Genomic DNA, 26,600 nt, shown 5'->3' with positions numbered 1-26,600 from the left:
AAATAATCTGCCCATGCAGGAGACACAAGAGACACAGGTTTGATCTCTGGGTTGGGAAGATCCCTTGGAGGAGGAAATGGCAGCCTACTCCAGTGTTCTTGCCTGGAGAATCCCCATGGACAGAGGAGACTGGCGGGCTAACAGTCCATGGGGTCACAAAGAGTTGGACATGACTGAGCACACACACACACATCACTTACAAAGTCACTCTTACTACATTCTGGCAACTAAGCTAAGTGCTTTACTTATGTGAACTCAAGCCATAGAGGCATCGCAAATTCAACTGAAACAGTATTCCTCATCTATCTGCCATTTCCAGACCTCCCCATGCTGATACAATCTTAATTCACCTCCAGGATTCCTCTTCTCAGCAACTGGCAAGCCTGTCCACCCCACTCCTTGCATTCTCCAATATCATTGTCTCTAAGAGCCTCTTAATGCTTTTGCAGGACCCATTCCAGCCTCTTTGACACATATTCTCCACCTCCCTCCAGAGTGACAGTTCACAATCACAGATCTGATGTTAACAGTGCATGGCTTCAAGCTCTGCAACACTTCCCATCGCTTTTAAGATGAAGTCCAAATCTCTCTCTCTGGTTGTTTCCGTGTCCGAGCTGGTCCAGCCCACTCCTCCACCTCCTCTCATGTTCACCTCATTTCCTTGGCTCACGGTGCTCCAGCTCTGGGGGCCTTTTAAATTTTTCTAGAACTCCCTGGGACCTTCCCAGCTTGGACACTCTTTCTGTTTGGACGGCTCTTTGGGTGGTGACTTTTACAAAGTAGTTGGTTATTAAAGGAGCCACTTCGCACTAGAACTGATGGAAGCAGAAATTCTGTTAGAGATGTTGAGAATTCTCTGTTCCAGAGGGCTCATTCTTCTTAAACCAAAATCTTAAGGTTAAGAAAAAAGGACACAGGGCATCTGAATTCCAATGGGCTTGGGAAACCTCTGCATCCTAAATAACTGCACCTCTTCTGCCTCTCACAGCTGAAACCAGATTGAAGACAGTGCCAGGGTGTCTTAAAAGGTGTCTTCCCCTGCAAACCCTGCAGGGAAAGGGCCAGTCTGGGCCCTTGGATTTGGCAGGCTCTGGACTCAGCATGAGGAGGAGTCCCTGATCTTAGCTCAGGGAGTCTTTGCTCACTTCTGCATTATGGATTCTGATTAGAACCTGCCAGAGGGACATCTAAGAGCTCTGCCCTAAACTAGATCTTCTTTAGCCCACATTATTCATTTTTACTGTGTTCCAGGAATGCCCTGAACTTGGCCTATCTACTGGATGCTGTTAATACATACTGAATGCTATAGACAATGTAACCTAGTCTATATTCTATATGTTATATAGTATATAATGAATACTATACCTATATTCTGTATACTTTATAAGATATATTAAACAATACACATTATAGTATATATACAATTGATAATAAAATGTATTAGATGGGTATTATATCTACTGGCAGTGTTTTGTCATAATAGGTATTTAATAAATGTATGTTGAATGAGGAAAGATACCTCAATATAATAAAGGCCATATATGACAAACCCACAGCTAATATCATACTCAGTGTTGAAAAGTTGAAACCATTTCCTCTAAGATCCAGAATAAGACAAGGATGCCCATTCTCACCAATTTTATTTCACACAGAGGTGGAAGTCCTAGCTATAGTAATTAGGCAATAAAAAGAAATAAAAGGGATCAAAATCAGAAAGGAAGAAGTAAAACTTTCATTGTTTGCAGATGATATAATACATATAGAAAATCCTAAAAACACCACAAAAAACTATTAGAACTACTAAATGAATTCAGAAAAGTTGCAGGATACAAAATTATTATACAGAAATCGGCTTTATTTCTACTCACTAAAAGTGGACTTTCAGAAAGAGACATTAGGAAAAAAAATCCCATTTACAATTGCATCAAAAAGAATAAAATATTTAGGAATGATTCTAATCAAAGAGATAAGAGACTTGGAGAACTGTAAGATATTGATCAAAGAAGTTGAAATGTTATGAACAAATGAAAAGATATACCACACTCATGTCTTTTGGAAATGTTAATATTGTTAAAATGATCATACTCTGCAAGACAATCTACAGATTCAATGCAATCCCTATCAAAATACCAATGATATTTTTCACAGAGCTAGAATAGAGCTATAATTCTAAAATTGGTATGGAAATGCAAAAGACCCAAATAGACAAAACAATCTCGAGAAAGAACAAAGCTGGAAGCATCACAAGTCCTGATTTTAAACTATAATGCAAAGCTACTGTAATCAAAATAGTATGGTGTGGACATAAAACATACCCATAGATAAGTGGAACAGCATAGAGAGCCCAGAAATAAACCCAAGCTTATATGGTTAATTAATCTATGACAAAGAAGCCAGGAAAATACAATGGGAAAAAGACAGCTTCTTCAGTAGATGGTGTTGGGAAAATTGAATAGCTTAATGCATCAGCATGAAACTGGACTATTTTCTCACTCTATACAGAAAAATAAATTCAAAATCTGAAACTATAAAAGTCCTAGAAGAAAACACAGCCAGTATGCCCTTTGACATTGGTCTTAGCAATAGTTCTTTGGATCTGTCTCCTCACTCAAGGGAAACAAAGGCAAAAATAAACAGTACTACATAAAATTAAAAGCTTTTACACGGCAAAGGAAACTAAAATGAGAAGGTAACCTACTGAATGGGAGAAGATGTTTACAATTTATCCATTAAAGGGTTAATATGCAAAATATGCAGAGAACTCATACAAGTCAGCATAAAATGGGCAGAGGATCTGAACGGACGTTTTTTTAAAGAAGACATACACTAAGTGGGTGAAGTGACGAACTTATATATGTATGTTACTATAATAAAATTATTTTTAATTCTCAAAAAAAAGAAGACATACAGATGGTCAACATGCACATGAAAAGATGTTCAACATCACTAATTATTAGTGTTGATGATGCAGAGAAAAAGGGAACACTTATGAACTGTTAGTGGGAAAGTAAATTGGTAGAACCACTATGGAAAACAGTATGCTGCTGCTGCTGCTGCTAAGTCGCTTCAGTCATGTCCGACTCTGTGCGACCCCATAGACGGCAGCCCAGTAGGCTCCTCTGTCCCTGGGATTCTCCAGGCAAGAACACTGGAGTGGGTTGCCATTTCCCTCTCCAGTGCATGAAAGTGAAAAGTGAAAGTGAAGTCACTCAGTCCTGTCCGACTCTTTGCAATCCCATGGACTGCAGCCTACCAGGCTCCTCTGTCCATGGGATTTTTCAGGCAAGAGTACTGGAGTGGGTTGCCATTGCTTCTCTGGAAAACAGTATAGAGATCCTCAAAAAAGTAAAAGTGAAGCTACCATATGATCCAGCAATTTTACTTCTAGATATTTACTGGAAGAAAACAAAAACACTAATTTGAAAAGATATGAGGGGACTTCCCTGGTGGTCCAGCAGTTAAGAATCTGCCTTGCAATGCAGGAGATGGGGGTTCAGTCCCTGGTGGGAGAGCTAAGATCCCACATGCCACGGAGCAACTAAGCCCACACACTGCAACTAGAGAGCCCATGTGCCATAACGAAAGACACCGCATGGCACAGTGAAGATCCTGCGTGCTGCAACTAAGACCTGATGCAGCCAGATAAAGAAATAAACTATATCTGCACCCCTATGTTCATTTCAGCATTATTTACAATAGCCAAGAGGTACAAGCAACGTAAGCGTCTATCAACAGAAAAATGGATAAAGAAGATCTGGTATATAGACAATGTAATATTAATCATTTAAAAAAATGAAAAGTTGCCATTTGCAACAATGTGGGTGGATTTAGAGAATATTGAGGCAAGTGAAATAAGTCAGAGGAAGACAGATTCTGTGTGATCTTATTTATGCTAAGTCACTTCAGTCGTGTCCAACTCTGTGTAACCCCATAGATGGCAGCCACCAGGCTCCCCCGTCCCTGGGATTCTCCAGGCAAGAACACTGGAGTGGGTTGCCATTTCCTTCTCCAATGCATGAAAGTGAAAAGTGAAAGCGAAGTTGCTCAGTCGTGTCCGACTCTTAGCGACCCCATGGACTGCAGCCTACCAGGCTCCTCCATCCATGGGATTTTCCAGGCAAAAGTACTGGAGTGGGGTGCCATTGCCTTCTCCGGATCTTATTTATATGTGGAATCTAAAAGCCAAACAAAACAAGCTGAAAACAGACTCATAGATACAGAGAACAAAAGAATGGTCACCAGATGGGCAGAAGGTGAGAAGGTGGGTGAGACAGATGAAAGGATCAAGAGGTACAAACCTTCAGTGATATAATAAATGAGCTACAAGGATGTAATATACAACACAAGGAATATGGTCAATAATAATTTAATAACTTTGTATGGGGACAGATGATTACTAGACTTACCATGGTGATCATTTCATAATGGATGCCAATGTCAAATACTAGGTAGTACACCTGAAACTAACCTACTAGTGTACGTCAGATATATTTCGACTAAAATAATAATATATATATATATATATATACTTTTGGAAGAATGAAAACAGTATTTATTCAACACTGTGAAGATCTGCCAGAGCTTAGTCATTGAGGATTTATTCTTTCAACCCTTCTTTCTTAGCTGTCTCCTTAAGGCAGTTTCCTTCTTTTCCCAGGGTGTTCTGGTTCCTTTGGGACAAGGGAATTCTTTGGTTTACCCAAGTCTGAGCTCGAGGAGTGCTCCCATCAAGCACACAGAGCTGAGCGTGCACCCCAGAATGAAAGGCTGACAGTTGGGGTACGAACCCTGGGAATATCAAGGCCACCAATGGATTTGGAGGGAAGCCAGCCATGCCTTAACAGACGATCCAGAGGGACTGCTCCGAGTTCCTTGAGGTTCCTGATGCTCTTTTGCTTTCTTGAGAATAAAGTTCAAAGTCTCAGAACTGGAAAGGCTGTTAGCGACACAGAGTCTGGTCCAGCTCTCTCAGACATTATAAGACTCTACTCCCTGCTTCCCAAACCAAGTAGGAGAGGCAGGGGCTCTGATTCTTCCTTCATTCTTTTTTTTTTTTTTTTTAAACTTTACAAAATTGTATTAGTTTTGCCAAATATCAAAATGAATCCGCCACAGGTATACATGTGTTCCCCATCCTGAACCCTCCTCCCTCCTCCCTCCCCATACCATCCCTCTGGGTCATCCCAGTGCACCAGCCCCAAGCATCCAGTATCGTGCATCGAACCTGGACTGGCGACTTGTTTCATACATGATATTATACATGTTTCAATGCCATTCTCCCAAATCTTCCCACCCTCTCCCTCTCCAACAGAGTCCATAAGACTGTTCTATACATCAGTGTCTCTTTTGCTGTCTCGTACACAGCGTTATTGTTACCATCTTTCTAAATTCCATATATATGCGTTAGTATACTGTATTGGTGTTTTTCTTTCTGGCTTACTTCACTCTGTATAATAGGCTCCAGTTTCATCCACCTCATTAGAACTGATTCAAATGTATTCTTTTTAATGGCTGAGTAATACTCCATTGTGTATATGTACCATAGCTTTCTTATCCATTCACCTGCTGATGGACATCTAGGTTGCTTCTATGTCCTGGCTATTATAAACAGTGCTGCGATGAACATTGGGGTACACGTGTCTCTTTCCCTTCTGGTTTCCTGAGTGTGTATGCCCAGCAGTGGGATTGCTGGATCATAAGGCAGTTCTATTTCCAGTTTTTTCTTAACAGCAATAGTTTCTTTTCCTGGTTCTGGGTCGTCACCAGCTCCATTGCTTTAGAAACAAGTGGCCAGAAAGCTTGAGAGTCCCTTCCAAGGTTCCCCGGGGTGTTTGAGTGGAACAAAGGTGGAAGGGAGGGAGGGAAGGAAGGAGAGAGGAAGAAGGCATGAAGGAATAAATAAGGGGGAGTGGATGGATGCGCAAGAGCCTGGGAGCCATAACCCCAGCTGGAGGGGCTGAACCCCTGGAGGGACATCCACCCCTCGCCCCCTCCCATTCCCAGGCCGTCGCTCCTGAGTCCCCGGGTCGGCTGGGCGCCCCCAGGGAGGATGCGGGGGAGAATTTGAATTGAGGACAGGTAGGGGGCGCGGCAAGGGCGAGGGGCGGCAGGGGGCCGAGAGGTGGGGAAGAGGAGGGCCTTGGAGGAGGAGAGGAGGGGCGCAGGGAGTTGGCGCGGCGGAGGGGGCGGCGGGCGCCTGGCTGCGGCGCGGGCGGGAGGGCTGGCACGGGGACCCGATGCCGCCGCCGCCGCCGCCTCTTCGCGGGCCAGGGCTGCGCCGCCGGGGCTGAGCCGCCGCCGGAACCAAAAGCCCAGCGGCCGCCGGGCGCGCCCGCAGCGCGGGAGGGACGATGGGCTGCGGCGGGAGCCGGGCGGATGCCATCGAGCCCCGCTACTACGAGAGCTGGACTCGGGAGACGGAGTCCACCTGGCTCACCTACACCGACTCGGACGCGCAGCCCAGCAACGCCGCCCCGGACAGCGGCCCCGAGGCGGGCGGCCTGCACGCGGGTGAGTGCGCCCGGCTCCGGGAGGCGGGGGCACGCGGGGCGCCAGGGCCAGCCCAGACCCCCGGAGCGTTCGGTGCGGAACGGCGGCGGCGGTAGTGGTGGGAGGGAGAGGCGGGAGACAGGCAGACAGACAGACGGCACCTGCCTTGTGACTGACCCGCCCAGGCCCAGGGAGTGGGTGGGCCAACCAGAGACCCTCAGGGAAGCTGAGTTAATCCCCGAGCCTCCGGGAAACCCCGCACCTCCGGGCCCCCGCCTGTGCCCGCTCATTGGCAGGGACTGATGGGGTGGGAGGACTGCGCGCCCGGCTCGCACGCCTTCTCCGCAGCCCACCCACGCCTCCCGCCCCTGGGATGCGCCTTCGCCGGGTTCTGGCCACTGTGCACGCGGCCGAGGCTCTCCATCCACTGGCCTCTTGCCCCTCTCTCCGTTGATGTATAGACTGACGCAGGTTACCTGGGTGCAGTCTTCCTCGCGGCTCCCACCTTTTCTCCCGTCTCGGGTTTTGAAAACCAGAGCCCTAGTTCAGGGCATAATAAACGCCGGCCGCACCATCACCAGTTCTGCGCTTAAGCTACTTTACAAGCAGTTGTTTCCTAGTGAAGACTTACCTCTCCACTCCACTGTGCCCCGACGCTTAATAAGAGGCAGCGCATGAGAGTGGATTACGACTGTAAATTAAATACTCGTACCATTCCCCCTCTGGCAGAAATCTGACAGAAGGATATGCAGAGAACTTTTTGGACCAGTGACAAATAAGATTTTTTTTTTTTTTTTTTTAAGCAGAGAGTAATGATTGTAGCGTAGAGATGAAATTAGATTAACTGTTGCCACAGACTGACCTTTAATCATGAACGCGTTGGTGATGTTAAAAGGAAAAAACTTCCTTGCTTATTACATGGATGTTGTCAAAAGCCATATTAATATTTGTATAAGAATGTTTTAACTGTTTCCTGACCCCTTTGTGTTGCTGGCATTTTAAAATATTGAAATCTAAAACAGAAAATGAGGTTAATTTGAAGAGTAACATATGTCATAAGGAGGAGGAAAGAAATGTCAACAACTGCTCTTAAACCATCCTTAGTCCTAAATTCCTGCCTCCAAAATAAGAGCTGTCCCTTTTAATCCTGAGATTCTGTCTCCATCTGTTGGAACCACACTGGCTCCTTTTTCACGTGAACTTTGTGATCCCCCCCACCCTTTTTTTTTAAAGCGAGAATTGTCAGGGAAAACTGTGCAAGGCAAACACTACCTTTGTCTCTAATTTCTCTGACTCACAGTAGTAGTCGTAATGGTCATTTTGTGTTGCTGATGCTTTCAGTGCCTTTTCAAATGGTGTGTTGACTGAATTCAATGTCAGAAAGAGGATAAGACATGAGCCTTCAAAACTGACCTGGAAAATGTTAGATGTAACAGCATGTCCCAAGGAGGTGTACTGAGGTACTTCCTCAGGAGAGACTCAAAAGACCAGAGCTACACTCCTAGGAAATAAGGTTGAAAATATCTAATGTGGAAAAGAACAAAATACAGCTTCAGGGAATGGTTGCCTTGGTGACTGGAAGTATATGTGTGTCTGTACATGTGTACAAGTGTGGGAGAGTTATTATGGGATGGCTAAATATGTCCATATTTATTTGTTTCCAATACTTATTCATTTGTTACTCTGCCATCCTGAGTCATGTCCCATCATGCATCATGAGATCTGCAACAGGTGGGACCTGGGACAATCACGCTCATTCGTGGTACCCTGCCATACGTGGGACAGCCCTGCCAGGCAGGTGGTCCTGAAGACCTGAGTCATTCACAGGAATGGCTCAACTGCTGTCTCAGAACAGCAGAGCCCTAAAATTGGCAAGACTTTTAGATGGGCAGGATCATTTCAATTCCCCAGAAATTTCCATCAGCCTCAGAGGAGAGGAAACATTTCTGAAGGTCAGCATGGAACCAAGCATTCCCTGGGCTTCAGTCACCCTGGGAGATTAGCCAGCGTTGTTTATTTTTTCCTTCCCTCCTACTCCCCGGGTCTTACCCACCCTCTGCCCGTGAGCCACCTGTTAATTCAGTTCCAGGCTTCTGGGGGCACTGCGCTGGTCCACAGTGATTGTGTGGTAAGAAGCCAGATGACACATATTCCTGTTCCCATCAACTCTTTTCTGACGGGGGGACAAAAGGAAAACCAGGATTTAGGATAATTCATATTGTAAAAACATCACTGGGCTTCCCTGATGGCTCAGGAAACACAGGTTCGATTCCTGGGTTGGAAAGACCTCCTGGAAAAGGAAATGGCAACCCACTCCAGAATTCTTGCCTGGGAAATCCTATGGACAGAGGAGCCTGACAGACTACAGTCCATGGGGTGGCAAAGAGTTGGATACAACTGAGTCACTAAACAACAACAAAATCATCACTAATGGCTTCATGGCTAGAATTCTGGAGCTGGAGAGGGTCTCTGTTCAAGGCAGATGGGATTTGGTAAGTTGTCCAGTCTGCACTGCACAGCCTCCCTGTCCCTTCACATTTCCTGCCCCCAGCTCCCTCAGTCCTCAAGAGTCCTTTCTTTCTGGGCCTCTGGTCACTCTCTTTTAGTATCACATTGAAACCACTTTTTTTTCTGGCCACCCCAGCCTCAGGAGCTCTGAGTGCAGGGAGTGGACTCATTCATCTTTGTATCTTAGCAAACTATGGAGCCGCCCGTTGGGGTCCTCTGAATGAGTAGGCACTTGATCTAAACCTGCCCTCCTCCTGTCCAGTCTTCCTAAGTTGCCTCCTGCTTTCTCTGCCTTACATCTCTTGCTGCTGATGTTTGCTCACCTGAATAAGTTTAACCTAGCCTGGTGGGCTGCCATCCATGGGGTCGCACAGAGTCGGACATGACTGAAGCGACTTAGCAGCAGCAGCAGACTCCTCCAAGGGCAGAGGAGAGCCCTCTAGAACAGCAGGAGGGGAGGGAGCTAGGGGAGTGCAGAGGACTGAGTCATTCATTCTGCCTGGGGAGGGGCCCGTGTGCACAGACCCCTGCAGGAGACCTCCGTTCGTAAACAGGACTGCCCCTGCAGGCTGCACACAGCCGATGACCCCGATCCACTCCCTGAGTGAGGGTGCCTGTGGAGAATTGACCTCTGACTTCGTGGTGGGTAAGCCTCCCTCTCCACCAGCTGGACCTGTAGACTGTTCAGTTCAGTTGCTCAGTCGTGTCTGACTCTTTGTGACCCCATGAATCACAGCATGCCAGGCCTCCCTGTCCCTCACCAATTCCTGGAGTTCACTCAGACTCATGTCCATCGAGTCAGTGATGCCATCCAGCCATCTCATCCTCTGTCGTCCCCTTCTCCTCCTGCCCCCAATCCCTCCCAGCATCAGAGTCTTTTCCAATGAGTCAACTCTTTGCATGAGGTGGCCAAAGTACTGGAGTTTCAGCTTTAGCATCATTCCTTCCAAAGATATCCCAGGGCTGATCTCCTTCAGAATGGACAGGTTGGATCTCCTTGCAGTCCAAGGGACTCTCAAGAGTCTTCTCCAACACCACAGTTCAAAAGCATCAATTCTTCAGCGCTCAGCCTTCTTCACAGTCCAACTCTCACATCCATACATGACCACAGGAAAAACCATAGCCTTGACTAGACGAACCTTTGTTGGCAAAGTAATGTCTCTGCTTTTGAATATGCTATCTAGGTTGGTCATAACTTTCCTTCCAAGGAGTAAGCGTCTGTTAATTTCATGGCTGCAGTCACCATCCGCAGTGATTTTGGAGCCCAGAAAAATAAAGTCTGACACTGTTTCCACTGTTTCCCCATCTATTTCCCATGAAGTGATGGGACCGGATGCCATGATCTTTGTTTTCTGAATGTTGAGCTTTAAGCCAACTTTTTCACTCTCCTCTTTCACTTTCATCAAGAGGCTTTTTAGTTCCTCTTCACTTTCTGCCATAAGGGTGGTGTCATCTGCATATCTGAGGTTATTGATATTTCTCCCGGCAATCTTGATTCCAGCTTGTGCTTCTTCCAGTCCAGCGTTTCTCATGATGTACACTGCATAGAAGTTAAATAAGCAGGATGACAATATACAGCCTTGATATACTCCTTTTCCTATTTGGAACCCGTCTGTTGTTCCATGCCCAGTTCTAACTGTTGCTTCCTGACCTGCATACAGATTTCTCAAGAGGCAGGTCAGATAGTACCACTTGGTAATATTTTCAAACAGTTTTTAGAATTGGAGTATAGTTAAATTGCAATGTTGTGATAGTTTTAAGTGTACAGAGAAGTGACTTTTTATATATGTTTGGTTGGTCAAAAAGTTTGTTCAAGTTTTCCATAAGATGGTACAAAAAAGCCCAAATTAACTTTTTGGCCAACCTAATATATAATACATATATGTGTGTGTGTATATATCCTTTTTCAGATTCTTTTCCATTTAGGTTATTACAAGACAGTCAAATAATTATTGGTTAAGGCATGTACTCTTGGGAATGACAGGGAAGGGGTCTTTCCACTGGCCATTGTAGTCCTGCTCCTAACACTGGGCCTGGCCACAGTAGGACCTCAAGCTACCTCTCTTGAATGAATACATCTCCTAAAACTTGTCTGTATCCATTTCGTTCTTCCTGTAGTCCCCAGAGTTGATGTTTCCTTTCCTCAGGAGTTCTACCCGCTCTTCCTTTTCAGGTTCTTGTCCACCTGGTGGGTTGCATAGTAAGAAAACCTCCCCCGTCTCTACACCGGCTTTGCCAAACACAAGCTCATTTGTTATAAGGGTGGTTTTGCAAAAATCACTTCAAGAAACAGGTGGCAACAAACCCGGGCTTTTCATCAACATCTGGGAATCTCACCTCTCATGACCCTGGTCTCCTGGGTGGCCGCTCGTCCTGCCCCAGGCTCTCCAGGCCCTTTGTCCAGCCCGGTGAGAGCAGCGGTCACACTGGCTTGTTCCCACCTCCATCTTTTGGATTAGCCTGGGAGCTCCACTGGAGACTTGGGTCCCCCACGGCCTTTCTGTCTTCATTCTCGTCGGAGCGTGAAAACCTGCCAAGTGCACTTTCTCGTCTGGGGTTTCAAGACCTCCTTGAGAGGACACCCTGTGCCTTTGCGAGTGGTACAAGTCCTGTGTGTGGGGGCTTTATTGGTTTTCTATGTAACCCAAGAGATACTGCTCTCTCTCTCTCTTTTTCTCTCTTTCTTTTGGTCGACTCAAGTCCACCAGGTCCCGGTCTGTAAAAGACCACAACACATGTCGTTCTTCATAATGGCTATACCAATTCACATTCCCACCAACAGTAAGAAGGCTCATTTTTCTTCACACTCTGCAGCATTTGTCATCTGTAGGCTTTTTGATCATGGCTCCTCTGACTGGTGTGAGGTGGTATCTCCTTGTGGTTTTGATTTGCATTTGTCTAATACTTAGTGATGTTGATCATTTTTTCATGTGCCTGTCAAGCCATCTGAATGTCTTCTTTGGAGAAATATCTTTTTATGCCCATTTTTTGATTGGGTTGTTTGGTTTTTTATTATTGCGTTTAATGAGCTGTTTATATATTCTGGAAATTAAGTCCTTGTTGGTTGCATCACTTGCAAATATCTTCTCCCAGTCCATAGGTTGTCTTTCTGTTTTGGTTTTGATTTCCTTTGCTGTGCAAAAGCTTATAAGTTTGATTAGGTCCCATTTGTTTATTTTTATTTTTTTCTATTGCCTTGGGAGACTGAGCTAAGAAAACATTGGTACAATTTATGGGTTTATGTCAGAGAATGTTTGCCTATGTTCTCTTCCAAAATGTAACCTTTTCAGGAGATAGAGTTCTTACAGAAGTAATCACGTTAAAATGAGGTCATTACAGTAGGCTGTAATCCAATGTGACTGGTGTCCTTATGAAAAGGGAAATGTGAACACACAGACAGACGCTCAGAGAGAATGCCATGTGAAGACCAAGGCAGGCACTGAAAGCAAGGAAGGCCAAAGGTGGCCAGCCACCCAGCAGAAGTTGCAGGAGAGGCGTGAAGCAGTCTCTGTCACAGCCCACAGAAGAAATGAGCCCCGCCAACACCTTGGTCTCATACTTCTAGCCTCCAGAACTGTGACGAGACATTTCTGTTAAGCCCCCCAGCTTGTGGTACTTTGTTACAGCCACAGAAAACTGATAGAAATGTTCTTGTGAGCCCAGACACGCACGGAACATTTGGAAATAGCAAGAGGATTTCTGTGGTCACTACCTCACACTTCCTTCTGAGATTGCCTCTCTTTCCTTGTCATTTATATTCAAATACCATTTACTGAGCATCTACTATAAGTGAGCATTTTTCTTTGGGGATATTAGTATTCCCTGGAAAAGGAAATGGCAACCCACTCCAGTGTTCTTGCCTGGAGAATCCCATGGACAGAGGAGCCTACTGGGCTACAGTCTATGGGGTCCCAAAGAGTCGGACACGAATAAGAGACGTTAGTATTCATAACTCTCTAAACCTCATACATCATTGCTATCAACATCTACTAGATGAGGAAAAACTGAGGCTTAGTGAGCTTAAGAGACTGAGTGGTTTAAACACGACATTGTGAATCAATTATGAAGAAAATTTAAAAAAAACACAATAGAAATAATAAAAGAGATTGAGTGGGGTCACCTATCCAGGAAATAGAAGCACCCAGGTCAGAATCCAGATCTCTTGTTTCTAAATCCAGGGCAGTGCTAACTACTGAGCACAAATTTAGGGCTCTCCTCCACCGCATCTGCCTTTGGCTTATTTGAAAATGCGAACCACTTGGAGTGGGAGCCTCCTGCCAGCATTCTCAAGGCGAGGACATGAGTCCTTGAAGTGATGCCCACAGCCCTATGGCACAGATGCCACCCCTGCCGGTGCTAGTGCCCCTGAGCAGGGCTGCCGGAGCTGCCCAGAGAATCACCTGCATCCCACTCACTTGATGGGCTTGTTACAGATGGAGCAGTCTTTGGGCAGAATAATCTTTTTTCCTGGTTTCAAATGCAATGGATATTCCTTCAGAGAATTTAAAAAGTGCAGAGAAGCACACAGAAGGAAACACACCTCCATAGCATTTAGGTTTCATCCTTAGGTCGTGAATCTAGGTGTATATGGTGTGTGTTGCATCTTCTGTAGGGGTTATGTTTAAAGTTTGGTTGGGGGATATGTAAAAGAGCCTTCAAGTTGCTTGGAAGCCCAAAGGCCAAGGAGGTAAAAAACCTTTTTTCTCCTTGTGTTCAAAAAACTATTTAGGTACAGATGCTGTGTTAAGTCACTTTAGTCGTGTCCGACTCTTTGGCACCCCATGGACTGTAGCCTGCCCAGCTTCTCTGTCCGTGGGTTTTCCAGGCAAGAATACTGGAGTGGGTTGCCATTTCCTCCTCTGGGGAATCTTCTCGACCCAGGGATTGAATTGTCTTAGTTCTCCTGCATTGACAGGCAGGTTCTTTACCACTAGCGCCACCTAGGAAGCCCCTTAGTTACAGATGGTGACAGCCAAAGTCTAGATGGAATAGGGGAAGAGCAAGCAGTGAAGACCATGGATAGGTGAAGGGATTTTTCTTCCTTTATTTTTCTAGGCAATGTAGTTGAATTCAGGTTAATTACATACTGCAGGCTTCCCTGGTGGTTCAGTGGTAAAAGAATCTGCCTGCCAATGCAGGAGATGAAGTTCGATCACTGGATCAGAAAGGTCCCCTGGAGAAGGAAATGGCAACCCAGTCCAGTATTCTTGCCTGGAGAATCCCCATGGACAGAGGAGCCTGGAAGGCTACAGTCCATGGGGTTGCAAAAGAGTTGGACATGACTTAGAGACTCAACAACAACAACACATTACATACTAGGCTGATGTGTAGTGTGAATCCATTGTATGTAATCCCTTCACGTCCCTTTCACCTCCCTTCCACCTCACTACAATTCGCTCAGGTTGAGGATGCTGTTTTATATTCTGCCCAGCTGTTTTCTGGGATTTGTGGTTGCTTTATGGATGTAGAAACATGATGTGTATGTGGACCAGCTCTCTGTGTGAGTCTCAAATGCCCACGAGGTCATGCAGGTTGGCTGCCCAATGTTGGGGTTGCTCCAACCCCATATGCTCCAGCTCTGGGTCTCTGTGTCAGATGGGATAGGTACTGAGTGTCTGCCTACATCTTGCCGTGTGGCTTCTGTGTAATGAAGCAAAGCCAGGAAGCAGTAGATTTTTCTTAATCTAGTCCATCTTCTCTATGAATAGTGCCCATTTCTCTCAGATTCTGGATTAAGTTGTCTGTTAGTCTTCACTTTAGGGATTGTTGTGAGTCTTGGTCTTTTTCTGTCTTCTGGGCATGTTAACAGCCAGTTGGGCAAGGCTGAGTCAGCTGCTCCTAACCAGATGCCCTTCAGCCTGGAAATCCAGTCCCAAAGTTCTTGCCCTTCTCTTCTCAGTCCCTGCAGCAGCCCGTGAGACAGCCACACACACCACACCACCTCGCCAGATCTGTCTGTTTACAGCGTCCTTCTCATGTGACCATGTCCTGACCGTTCTCTTCTTCATCCTCCTCCTCCTCGTTATTTTGCTCACAGATGGTATAGTTTGGTGGTTAAGGAATTAGACTTTAACAACAGACATTTCCCAGCTGTGTGACTTGAGCAAGTTTCTTAGCTTCTCTGGGTTTCGCTTTCCACGTTGTAGGACGGGAATCATTGCAGAATTAACGTGCTCACAAATATGAAGGACGTACTGCCTCTCCTAGCACCCAGGATCCCTTTACCTCCTCAGTCTTGCCCTGAGCTTACTGTGCCAACTTCAAAGCCAGGGTCACCCCTCCTCTGTTTCTGTGTTGCCCAGAGTTGCTGTTGAAAGTAATGAGTGTTGGTGATTGCATCCAGGTTCATGCCTGGAACCTCAGTGTTCTTACCAGTTCTTGGCAGTTCTATTAATTCCTTATTAAAATGCTGTTTTAGTCTGTATGTGACACTCCCGACATTGTTTCTTGCCCTCTGAATGCTAAAAACATCGAAGACTTGCTGTGAATTCTCTCATCTTTCCCTCCAGTCACCTGCTGTGCATCCTTCTTGCCACTTCAGCGTTTTTAAACGTCTTTAGCCATCCTCTCTCCTCACATCTGCCTGTTTGGATTCTCAGCGCACTGATGGGGTTGCTTCTTGATGTAACAATAGGTGAGGCCATCACAGGTGGTTCCATTATCTTTCCCACTTAACAGAAAGTCTGGAGGTCAGGAGCCACACCACCACTTAAGGCTGCTATCCAGGACCTGGGCTGTTTGAGCTTATTATTTTGCCATCCTTGGTGTGTGGATTTCGTCCTCATAGTTGCAAGTTACTATGACATCTTATTTTAGGTAGGAAGAAGGGGAAAATGTAGAAAGAAGCATTCCGCCTAAGTTTTTTTTTTTTTTTAATCTGTAAAACAGTAGATTTCTCAGGACCCAGTAAATTTGCTTACACTTCTCATTGGCCAGAAGCATGTTATATGGCTGTCACAGGCTTCTAGAGTCTAGGAAGTCAAAACTTTTAGCTGGGTTCATGACGCCTTAAAAGTAGCGGGTCCTTGTGCCAAGAGAAAAAAGGGGAGAGCAGAGACTAGGTAGACTGCAAGCAGGTGCTGTCCCTTTAATCCTAAGACTGTGTCAGAGAGGAGAGAGGATTAGCAGGAGCCAAGGGAAAGGAGAAGAGGAAGTGAGGGGGAGGCAGGTCTGCCAGAAACCCAGATAACATAATGACTAGCATTAAGAGTTTGCTGTAATAATAACACATTCTAATAATAATTGTTTTCAGCATTCCCCCGTGTCAAATGAATTCATAAAGGTGAATATTTGCTGAAAAAGTTACGTGTGCCAATATTGAGCTAATCTTAGAAATATCGCAGCAATAACTCAAATTGAAATCTTTTAAAATGGTCTCTTGACGTCAGACTCTGCTGTGTACAGAGATATGTGGTGGCCACTTCTTTCTTTGCTGCTTCATTTTCTTGTAAAGTTGATGCCAGCCGGAAGCTGATGTGCCCACAGATCCTCTGTGGCACCCGTTTCCAATGAGTGGGAACATTTGTGCAGGTTCACTGTGCAGGGTGACTCTAAGGCCCAGGCCGGGGGCTCCTGCTAGGGGAGCAGCAGACAGCCAATTGGCTCGTTTAAAGAATTGACAGTATTTCCTGTGAAAGCTAAAAAAAAAAATCACCCCGCTATTATCTCTAGGGCTGCTGGACTTTAGGGCATGGGGAAACCGAAAGGATTTGTAGAAAATGGCAGGGCTGTTTGTGAAACTGGTCGTCATAGCAACAGGGTGCAGCAGCAGTTACAAGGGAAGTGGCGATGGGCTGGTGCAGATCACAGGAGGGACCGTTCAGGCTTAAACATCTCCATAAACAACAGCCGTGTTTGACCACAAGGCCACAATTGATTATTACATCCAAGAATCACTTTTCAAGGACAGTCATCGTAGCAGTCAGGCTCAGATTTGCTTGCTGGGAGATAAATGATGTGCGTGCCAACACTCACAGTCACAACCCCCGCCTGTGAGTGTGGTTTCTGGTAAACTGTGTGCAGAGGACATGCCAGGCCTTGTGTATTTGGTACCTAGTGCTGTTACCCCATTTTACAGATTGGGGAAGTCAGGGAGGTGAGGCATCTTGCCCAAGGGCTGCATATCAGGTTCTCTTGGCGAACCTAAAATAAAGCCTGCCCCCCAACCCTGGGGCTTCAGACATGGTAGGCGGGTGGGGCCAGAACTCCTGCACGTTTAATAGCTTCTTTAGGTCTGCACTGAGTGGAATTCCCTCTGTCAGTGGTGGGGCCAAGATCCTGCGTTTCTAATAAGCTCCCGAGTGATGCTTGGACCTCTCAGAGAGAAGGGAGATTCTAGATCAGAGGCTGGGAAAACTTTTCTGTGAAGGGTCAGATGGTAAACATTTCAGGCTAAGTGGGCCGTTGATCTCTGTTGCAGCTACTCAACTTTGCAGTTTTTAGCACTGAAGCCGCCAAAGGAAAAGATACAATCAGTGAGCATGGCCATGTACCAATGCTCACTCCTGTGATTCTGAGGCTGAGTCAGGTTTAGGAGCCAGTGTCTTTCATCCCAAAGGCAGAGTGGAAGGGAGAAAAGAACAAGGTTTGCGGTTACTAGTCCTCGCCCTCTGGAGAAGGCAATGGCACCCCACTCCAGTACTCTTGCCTGAAAATCCCATGGACAGAGGAGCCTGATAGGCTGCAGTCCATGGGGTCCCTAAGAGTCGGACACGACTGAGTGACTTTACTTTGACTTTTCACTTTCATGCATTGGAGAAGGAAATGGCTACCCATTCCAGTATTCTTGCCTAGAGAATCCCAGGGATAGGGGAGCCTGGTGGGCTCCCGTCTATGGGGTTGCACAGAGTTGGACACGACTGAAGCGACTTAGCAGCAGTCCTTGCCCTCAAGCACACCTCTGGCAAGCTCAGCATATACAGTAAGCCCTGAAACAATGTTTGTGGAATGAGTGAATAAATGGGATTAAGTGCTTTTCTCACCTGGAAGGCAGTTTTGAAAGACTAGTAAGGTGTCCCTGGTAACATTAGGTCATTAAGGTATTAGGTATCTTATTATGCAGCTTCCCTAGTGGCTCAGTGGTAAAGAATCTGCCTGCCAAGCAGGAACAGTGACAGACTTTATTTTCTTGGGCTCCAAAATCACTGTGGACAGTGACTGCAGCCATGAAATTAAAAGACACTTGATCCTTGGAAGAAAAGTCTTGACAAACCTAGACAGCATATTAAAAAGCAAAGGCATTACAAAGGTTTGTCTAGTCAAAGCTATGGTTTTTCCAGTAGTCATGTATGGATGTGAGAGTTGGACCATAAAGAAGGCTGAACACTTTCGAACTGTGGTGTTGGAGAAGACTCTTGAGAGTCCCCTGGACTGCAAGAGTATCACACCAGTCAATCCCAAAGGAAATCAACCCTGAATATTCATTGGAGGGACTGATGCTGAAGCTGAAGCTCCAGTATTGTGGCTACCTCATGTGAAGAGCCAACTCATTGGAAAAGATCCTGATGCTGGGAAAGATTGAAGGCAGGAGGAGAAGGGGACAACAGAGGATGAGATGATTGGATGGCATCACCGACTCAATGGACATGAGTTTGAGCAACCTCCGGGAGATAGTGAAGGACAGGAAAGCCCTGGCATGCTGCATCCATGGGGTTGCATAGTCGGACAAAACTGAAGTGATTTAGCATGCACACACGCCCTCTTGGGTTGAGTGGGATCTGGGAAGAAAACCTTGTCACAGCATCACCCAGAGTAAAGTTGGGGTTCCTGGTTCTCTCAGGAGGTGTCCCTGCCTTGGGTCTCCAGGAATGTTGGAATCCTTCTGTCCCTTCATCACGGGTCGCTGTTGATTGAGAGCCGAGAGGCAGCTGCTGCTGCATGAAAGGCTTTTTCCCAGCTGCATCCTGTGCTTCTTCTGTGGGTGCGGAGCTGCTGCTGGGAGGTGAGAGGAATAATCAGTCATTTCCTTGTGTCTCTCCGAGCTCTGCTCACCATTCCTTAACACCCAGTTCTTGCCATGGGCTGTAAGGCCAGAGTTGGGGTGTTTAAAAAGTTGCTGTGTCTCTCTGAGCTCTGCTCACCATATGGTTGATGATAGTTCTGGGCAGTTGGTTGCTGTTATGATGTTTACTTTTCTGAATCAGGTGTTTCCTTTGTAGAGGCAGGGGCATCTAGCCATTACATATGGCTTCAGAAAACATGCAGTGAACTTAGAGAAAAGGCATCATTTAAATAGAAGCTGCCAAAAATGTTAAAAATGAGTCCAGGGAGAGTTTGCCCATAGCCTTTTTTCTTTTGCATGTGAATTCAAAATTCAAACACTGATTATTCGTGGAATCCCCAAATCGCATGTGGTTTGATGGTTTAGTCGCTAAGTCATGTCCGACTCTTGTGACCCGATGGACTGTAGCCCGCCAGGCTCCTCTGTCCATAGGATTTTCCAGCCAAGAATACTGGAATGGGATGCCATTTCCTTCTCCAGGGGATCTTCCCAGCCCAGAGATCAAACCCAGGTCTCTTGCACTGACAGCAGTGGGAAATGTAATAAAATCTCATATGACAAGGTGATTTAAACATGTGTGCAGACACCCACCGGAGAAGGCAATGGCACCCCACTCTGGTACTCTTGCCTGGAAAATCCATGGATGGAGGAGCCTGGTGGGCTGCAGTCCATGGGGTTGCTAAGAGTTGGACACGACTAAGCAACTTCACTTTCACTTTTCACTTTCATGCATTGGAGAAGGAAATGGCAACCCACCCCAGTGTTCTTGCCTGGAGAATCCCAGGGATGGGGCAGCCTGGTGGGCTGCCGTTTATGGGGTGGCACAGAGTCGGACACGACTGAAGCGACTTAGCAGCAGCAGCAGCAGACACCCACATACCGATTATAGTTTCAATTGAGCATGGATGCTTCCCAGCAGATACCAACTGGTTGCAATTGCTCAAAACAATTCTGGAACCCCACAATCATAGCCTTAGGCACTTTCTTTTTTCTTTTTAAAAAATTTTGTTTACTTATTTTTATTGAAGTATCCTCAGGCATTTTTAACATTAACATTTCAACTTACATAAAAGTTTAAAACTTTAAAACTATACAAATGAATACACATACTTCAAACTGGGAGAATAGTGTAATGAACCCCTTTGTACCATCATCATCCAGCTTCAACATTATCAACACACAACAAATCTTGTCTCCTTTATGCATCCATCTGTGTTCACCCACTGGATTATTTTGAAGCAAGTTTGGGAAGTCGTGTAACTTCATCTGTAAATACTTTAGTATGGCTGTCTAAAACATAAGGATTCTTTTTAAAAAGATACAACGTTGAATTATATGAAACTGTTATTTTTGTAGGTTGAAATGTAATATCATCAATTCTATGTTTCAACTGAACTGCAATACCATTAGCACACCTAAAAAATTGATGAAAATACCTCTGATATAACCAGATTCATTCACTGGCCAAATCTCACCCATGACCTCATAATGTTTTTTCTACAATTGGTTTGAATTGGGATGCAAGCAATGTCCACACGTTGTGTTTGGTTGATGTTTATCTGGTTATCTCTCAATTTTCTGTTGTTAAGATTGCCTGTGACAATCTAATAACCATCCACTGTTAAGTTCCTTGTTAGCTTTCAGTCATTGATAATCATTGCTCACATCAGTTATTTTATTAGGAATTGCAAAATGGTGACATTCTAACATTTCTTCAACATTCATTAGATATTTTATAAAGAATAACTTTTCCTTGTTGCCCTTTTGGTTTCCCTGAAAAGGCAGTTAAATGTCCACTTCTTTCCCCAGGAGTTGGTGATGGACAGGGAGGCCTGGCGTGCTGCAATTCATGGGGTCGCAAAGAGTCGGACACGACTGAACTACTGAACTGAACTGAACTGAATTTTTTTCCTGGTTTCCTCCGAAAGTGGAAATATCATTATGAATTCGTGGATTTTTAGCATATTTGATGAGTTTTAGTTTGTTGCACCTATTATTATCTATGTATGTGTATGTTTCTAAACGGTTCCATCTTTGATGAAAGGGAGCTTCTCAGTTCAATTCCTTTATACACAACTCGGTCTTTGATAGTCCTTGCTTTCTGCTGTGATATTTTTTCTAGACTTATATTGTATTTTTTCCTGTGCTAGACTTGGAATTAACCATTTCCCTGAGGAGTCCTGGTTCTTTTCATTGAAATATGATATTTAGAGACTACAGCTTGGGCACTTGGAGTGTTCATTGCTATTGGGTTTGTTGTTTATGAACCTTTGCAGTGGACAGAGCTAGGAGTTGTTTTCTTTTTCTTTTTTTTAATTTTATTTTTAAACTTTACAATATTGTATTGGTTTTGCCAAATATCGAAATGAATCTGCCACAGGTATACATGTGTTCCCCATCCTGAACCCTCCTCCCTGTTTTCTTTTTTAAAGAGATATTTGTATTGATATTATCAGTTCAAAATTTTCAATTGTAGGGCTTTCCTTATTTATTTTATATTCTTTTCTTTTTAAATGCTGAAAGTCTTGGTTCCTAAAAACATTATAAGTCCTTATTTACTTTTTGTATATCTAACAATATGCTACTGAAAATATTTTTAGATTTTTGTGGGGTTTTGTCCTTAGGGTATAGCATAATAGAACTATATAGTTATAATGCTATGTTTAACAGTAATTTGAAATAATTTCTTGCTGTATATGGTTAAGCTATCAACTTGCTATTAGAGAGGTAAGTGCATTTGTAAACTTTGTGGCCAAATTGTTGCTTTTGAAAATTTTAGTTTAATTTGTTTTATACTTAGGTAAAAATTTTACGTGGGTCCAATGGCAAATCTGCAAAACAAGCTCCATTTAAGAAGTCCAACTTCTATTTCTACCCCTCTATACCCTTTGCCCTCCTCTACATTTAGGGCTTCCCTTGTGGCTCAGCTGGTAAAGAATCCGCCTGCAGTGTGGGAGACCTGGGTTTGATCCTTGGGTTGGGAAGATCCCCTGGAGAAGGGAAAGGCAACCCACTCTAGTATTCTGGCCTGGAGAATTCCATGGACTGGATAGCCCATAGGGTCGCAAAGAGTCGGACAGGACTGAGCGACTTTCACTTTGATGTATTTATACAATATGTACACACACACAAACACATACGGTCACATGTTCTCCCTTTTAAAGATAAAAGGTAGCATACTATACCCTCTGTTTTGTGCCTTGGCCTTTTCACTTAACAATATACTCCAGAGACCACTTCAAAGCAGTATATAAATTACTCGTTCTTTTTTTGTAACTGCATAGTACTCCGTTCTGTGGCTGTGTCACAGTTTACTGGGGTTGTCCCTAGACTTTTACTAGGCAGCTAGTCTTGTCCATGCGTTTTTTTTCACTTCTTCTAATGTATCTTTAGATAGATTATTAAAAGTGGGATGACTCGGCCAAAGGCTGAATGCAAACTGGTATTGCCAGATCCCCCTCCACAGGATTTCTACCATTTTGCATTCCCATCAGCAGTGTCTGAAAGTGCTTGTTGTCCCATATTTTTGCCAACAGAGTATACTGTCCAACGGAGTTTTGTCACTTTAATGGGTAAGAAAATGGGTAGTTTTAGTGTACATCTCTGTGAGTGAGGTTGCTGTTCTTTTCATGTGATTATGGGCAAATTGCCTTTTCCCCAGACGTATACAATCTGTTTACATCTCTAGACCTATTTTTTTGACCATATTCAGTAGTTGCAAATCTTCATCCTTGGAGGATGCTCTTCAAAATATTTGAAGAGCAAAAAGTCCCTATAGTTATTTAGTGAATGAAATTGTTGGGGTTTTGCTCTCGGGTTGGAGCAGCTGGAGCTGGCTGGGCATTTCCCTCTGAGTACAGTCCGGGGGCTTCTCCATATGGTCTTTCTGCCTGGGCTAGTTTGGGCTTCCGCATGGCATGGTGGCCTCGGGACAGTCAGATTGTTTACATAACTGTTCTGAGCTCTAGCGCATGTCCCAGCTATAAAGGCAGAAGCTGTATTAACTCTCACGACCTAGCCTTGGAACTCATGGGGGTGTCATGTCTCCTGCATTCTCTTGCTTACAAGTGAGTCACAAGCCTGGCCAGGTTCAAAGGGAGGGAATTATACACCACCCCTTGAAGAAGGAATGGCAAGGTTCTAGAAGAGCATGGCAGTTTTAACAACTGTGGAAATTCTGAGATCTTACCTGGCTAGTTAGCCTGTGACACTGTCTTGGAAGCTGTTAAGACAGGAGACTCCTGGGTCAGAAACAAAGGGCTTGATCACTGTGGCGCAGTGAGCCTCATGGGAATTACTATTTGCAGCAGTTTCCCCTTTTCCCAAGTCTCACAGGGGTGATGCCCATGGGTCCACATGGATTCCTTCACAGGCAGTAGATTGCATTACAGGAGATTTATGTGCCTGCGAATCTACTGAAACTCTTCTCACAAAGAGTGGTATCGTAAATGCAGAGTCGGAGCTCTATGCAGTGCGTTGATCTGGCTAATCTCTTCTGCCCACATCAAAGATCAAAATCAACCTTCTCCCTTGGTTTCAGCACCCCCACCACTGGTGAGCTTCCCTTCTACCTCTGCTTATGTTTTCTCTGCCTCATTTTCCCTTTTTGACTCCTCTTTGCTGGTTCCCCCTCACCCTCCTCCTATAGGTATGTGGCTCTTCATGTCCTTTCCAGGCTCTCTTTCATTAAGAGGAAATCATCATATTTCCAACTGCTCCAAAGATATCTGGCTGCTGTCAGCTGTGCATGCGTGCTAAGTCGCTTCAGCCGTGGCTGACTCTGTGCGACCGTTTAGACTGGAGCCTGCCAGGCTCCTCTGTCCATGTGATTCTCCAGGCAAGAATACTGGAGTGGGTTGCCATGCCCTCCTCCAATGGATCTTGTCAACTCAGGGATCAAACCCCAGTCTTCTGAGGTTGCAGGCAGATTCTTTATCCCTGAGCCACCGGGGAAACCCTGCTGTCAGCCAGGTGCTTCCAATTCAGTTTTCCCACAAACAAATTAACCTCTTCTTCTACACACCTGCCTATCCTGTTGTGCATTCCCTCTCTGTTTACCACAGTCATCCTTTGGTTATCTGGGTGCGAGACTTCAGAGTTATTTTTGTTTTACACCCACCTTTATCTCTCTTTTTGCATATCTGATGTGGAACCAAATCCCACAGACTGTCTCTGAAATGCCTCTTGGATTGAATTGGTTTCTTTAGGCCCCGACTAGTGCCCTAATTCAGAGCCTCCTGCATTCTCCCCTTTGAACAGCCTCCCATTGACCTTCCTGCACGTGGGGCAATCTGGTGGCAAGGCAGGCACTTCTCTCATCACCCCAGGCTTGTCCCTCCCCAGACCACAAGCTCAGTTGAATTGTTTTGGATTTCTCAGCTAGTGAGCAACTTTCTTTCTCCTTTCCTTCCTTCCTTTCCACAAATACTCTTCGGCACCCACTGTGGGTGGTAGGGGGCACTGCTTTAGATATTGTAGAAGAGAACCAGACAGACAAGACTCTGCTCTTGGAACTTATGTTCAGATGGGGTGTGATGGTGATAGTAATGGTAATTACCAAGGTAATTTTAGATATTTGTAAGCACCATGGGGGGAAAAAAAAACAAACAAAAACCTAGGTAATGAAAGAGATGGGACTGGGGATAGGATGGGGCTAACAGATTGGGTGCTCAGGAAAGGCCTCTTTGAGGAAGTGATATGTGAGTTCAACTGTGAGTGGAAAGCAGGGCGGGCCTTGTGGACGTTCGGGACTGATGGGCTCCTGGACAGCCCCGGCGAGTGCAGAGGCCCTAAGGCTGGAATGAGCTTGTAGGGGACGGAATGTGTAGCCCCCACCTCATGGGTGATGGGCAAGAGTGTGGGCTTCGCTCCAGGGGCAGGGGAAGCAGGACTGGGATTACCTCCATGGAGGCTCTGAGCCTGTCGTTTACTTCGTTTTAAAAACACATTTATATTTATTTACGTTGGCCGTGCTGGGTCTTTGTTGCTGTGCACGGGCTTTTTCTGGTTGCGGGGGGTGGGGACTACTCTTCTTGTGCTCAGCCTTCTCCCTGCGGTGGCTTCTCTTGTTGCAAAGCACGGCATCTAGGCTGTGGTTGCTCCACAGCATGTGGAATCTTCCCGGACCAGGGATTGAGCCCATGTCCCCTGCATAGGCAGGTGGGTTTTTTTATCCACTGCACCACTGGGGAAGTCCTCTCGTTTACTTCTGACCTTTCATTTCTTCAGTCATTCCACACGCTCCTGCCAGAGTCTGTCTGGAGCATGGATGTGATCCTGTCACTCACACCCCCGGGTGCTTTGTGACCTCTGTTTCTTACTGGACGGATGATGAAAACTTCAGCCTGGCCTTCCAGGCCCATGGCCCTCTGGCCTGAAGCTTCTGTCCTTCCAGCTCCACACTAGAGTCCTCACATGCTTCCTCGGTCTGCCCTTTCCTTTCTTCTCTACGTCTCGAGTCTCACTTGCTCAGATGGAACATTTTACCTTCACGTTTGCTCGTTCTTGTACGAATCCAACCCCAAAGCCATGCCCTCTGTTAAAACTCCCTAGGTTCTCCCCAGGCGGAACCAATCACTGTTTCCCCATTTCCCTATGTTACTTTTTTCCCCTTCTGACCATTATTTCCACTGCACTCTGATCAGCCTTGGGAGAATAAAAGAGGATGGAGGAAGATAAATAAGGAGGAGGCAGAAACTACACCTTCATCATTGAGGAGAGAGTCCTACTTTCTCAGGCTGCTCTTTTAGGCCTCGAGAACACTTTCTGTGTTGCCAGGGACCTCCTTGAATCAGGACCTGAAGTGGAGATGATGTTGCGAGTGAGTGGAGAGGAACCACCTCCCTCCATGTTTTGGAATATGGGCAGGGCACTGGCAAGGGGCTCTTCCATAGCCCGCATGGTGGGGAGGGGGAGCTAATGATTTATTGTTATCCAGAAAGACCCAATTTTCTTTTTTTTAAATCTCCAGAGTGGTTAAATAAACATATTTGAATGTGTCTCTGGGTTGTTGAATTTGTACAAACCCGGTGAACACATTAACCATTAATGAAGTGCTTGGGCATCTTTAAAAGCCTGGTAACAGTCCTCTTAAAAGAAAAGCATATCTATTTAATCTCTTTCTCTGGGTGTAATTCTGAATACACATCTGAACTGGATTTGTATTCCACAATGCCCAAACTGACTTAGCTTGCCATAGTCACAGGACACATTAGGATGATTAAATCCAATGCACTCTGAAAATACATGTCTTAGAGGTTAATTCTAATGATTGGTTCATACAACAAATCGAGAATCTAATTCTGGATGAAGTGTAATCCTTTTGCCTTGATGAGTCATTTGACTCCCTAATTATGCCTCAAAATGATGCCATGAGTATTTATTTATTTTGTTACCTAAGTTTTAATTTTCTTTGGTGCAGGTTTTTCTGTTGGGATGATATAGAAGTAGATGTTACTGAAGGGCTTGAGTGGAACAGAGCTAGTTGCAATTGCAGTTATAACATTTTCCATTTGGAAAATTGGAGTTCACTGAGCCTGGTTTAAAAAAAGTAAAACCTTGAGTTATAGTATAGAAAAAGGATTTGCTGGTTCAGATGGTTTTG

The 26,600-nt window shown here is 45.2% G+C and overlaps 1 protein-coding gene across 2 annotated transcripts in view; it reads left to right on the top strand.

The window, feature by feature from the left end:
- Positions 1 to 6,194: 6,194 nt before the first annotated feature.
- The window catches only part of BAALC (BAALC, MAP3K1 and KLF4 binding), an 87,294-nt gene continuing 66,888 nt past the window's right edge, over positions 6,195 to 26,600 (top strand). The window contains exon 1 of one of the 2 annotated variants that reach the window (XR_003514493.1): positions 6,195 to 6,510. Coding sequence is in view for 1 of the 2 variants with exons in the window: in XM_027561396.1 (XP_027417197.1) it covers positions 6,351 to 6,510 (160 nt within the window). In the remaining variant the exon portion in view is untranslated. The remainder of the gene's footprint in view (positions 6,511 to 26,600) is intronic. The other variant, XM_027561396.1, reaches the window with a different exon arrangement.

This window comes from Bos indicus x Bos taurus, chromosome 14 (assembly GCF_003369695.1).
Source record: "Bos indicus x Bos taurus breed Angus x Brahman F1 hybrid chromosome 14, Bos_hybrid_MaternalHap_v2.0, whole genome shotgun sequence".
NCBI lineage: Eukaryota > Metazoa > Chordata > Mammalia > Artiodactyla > Bovidae > Bos > Bos indicus x Bos taurus.
This window is presented reverse-complemented; position numbering and strand designations above follow the sequence as displayed.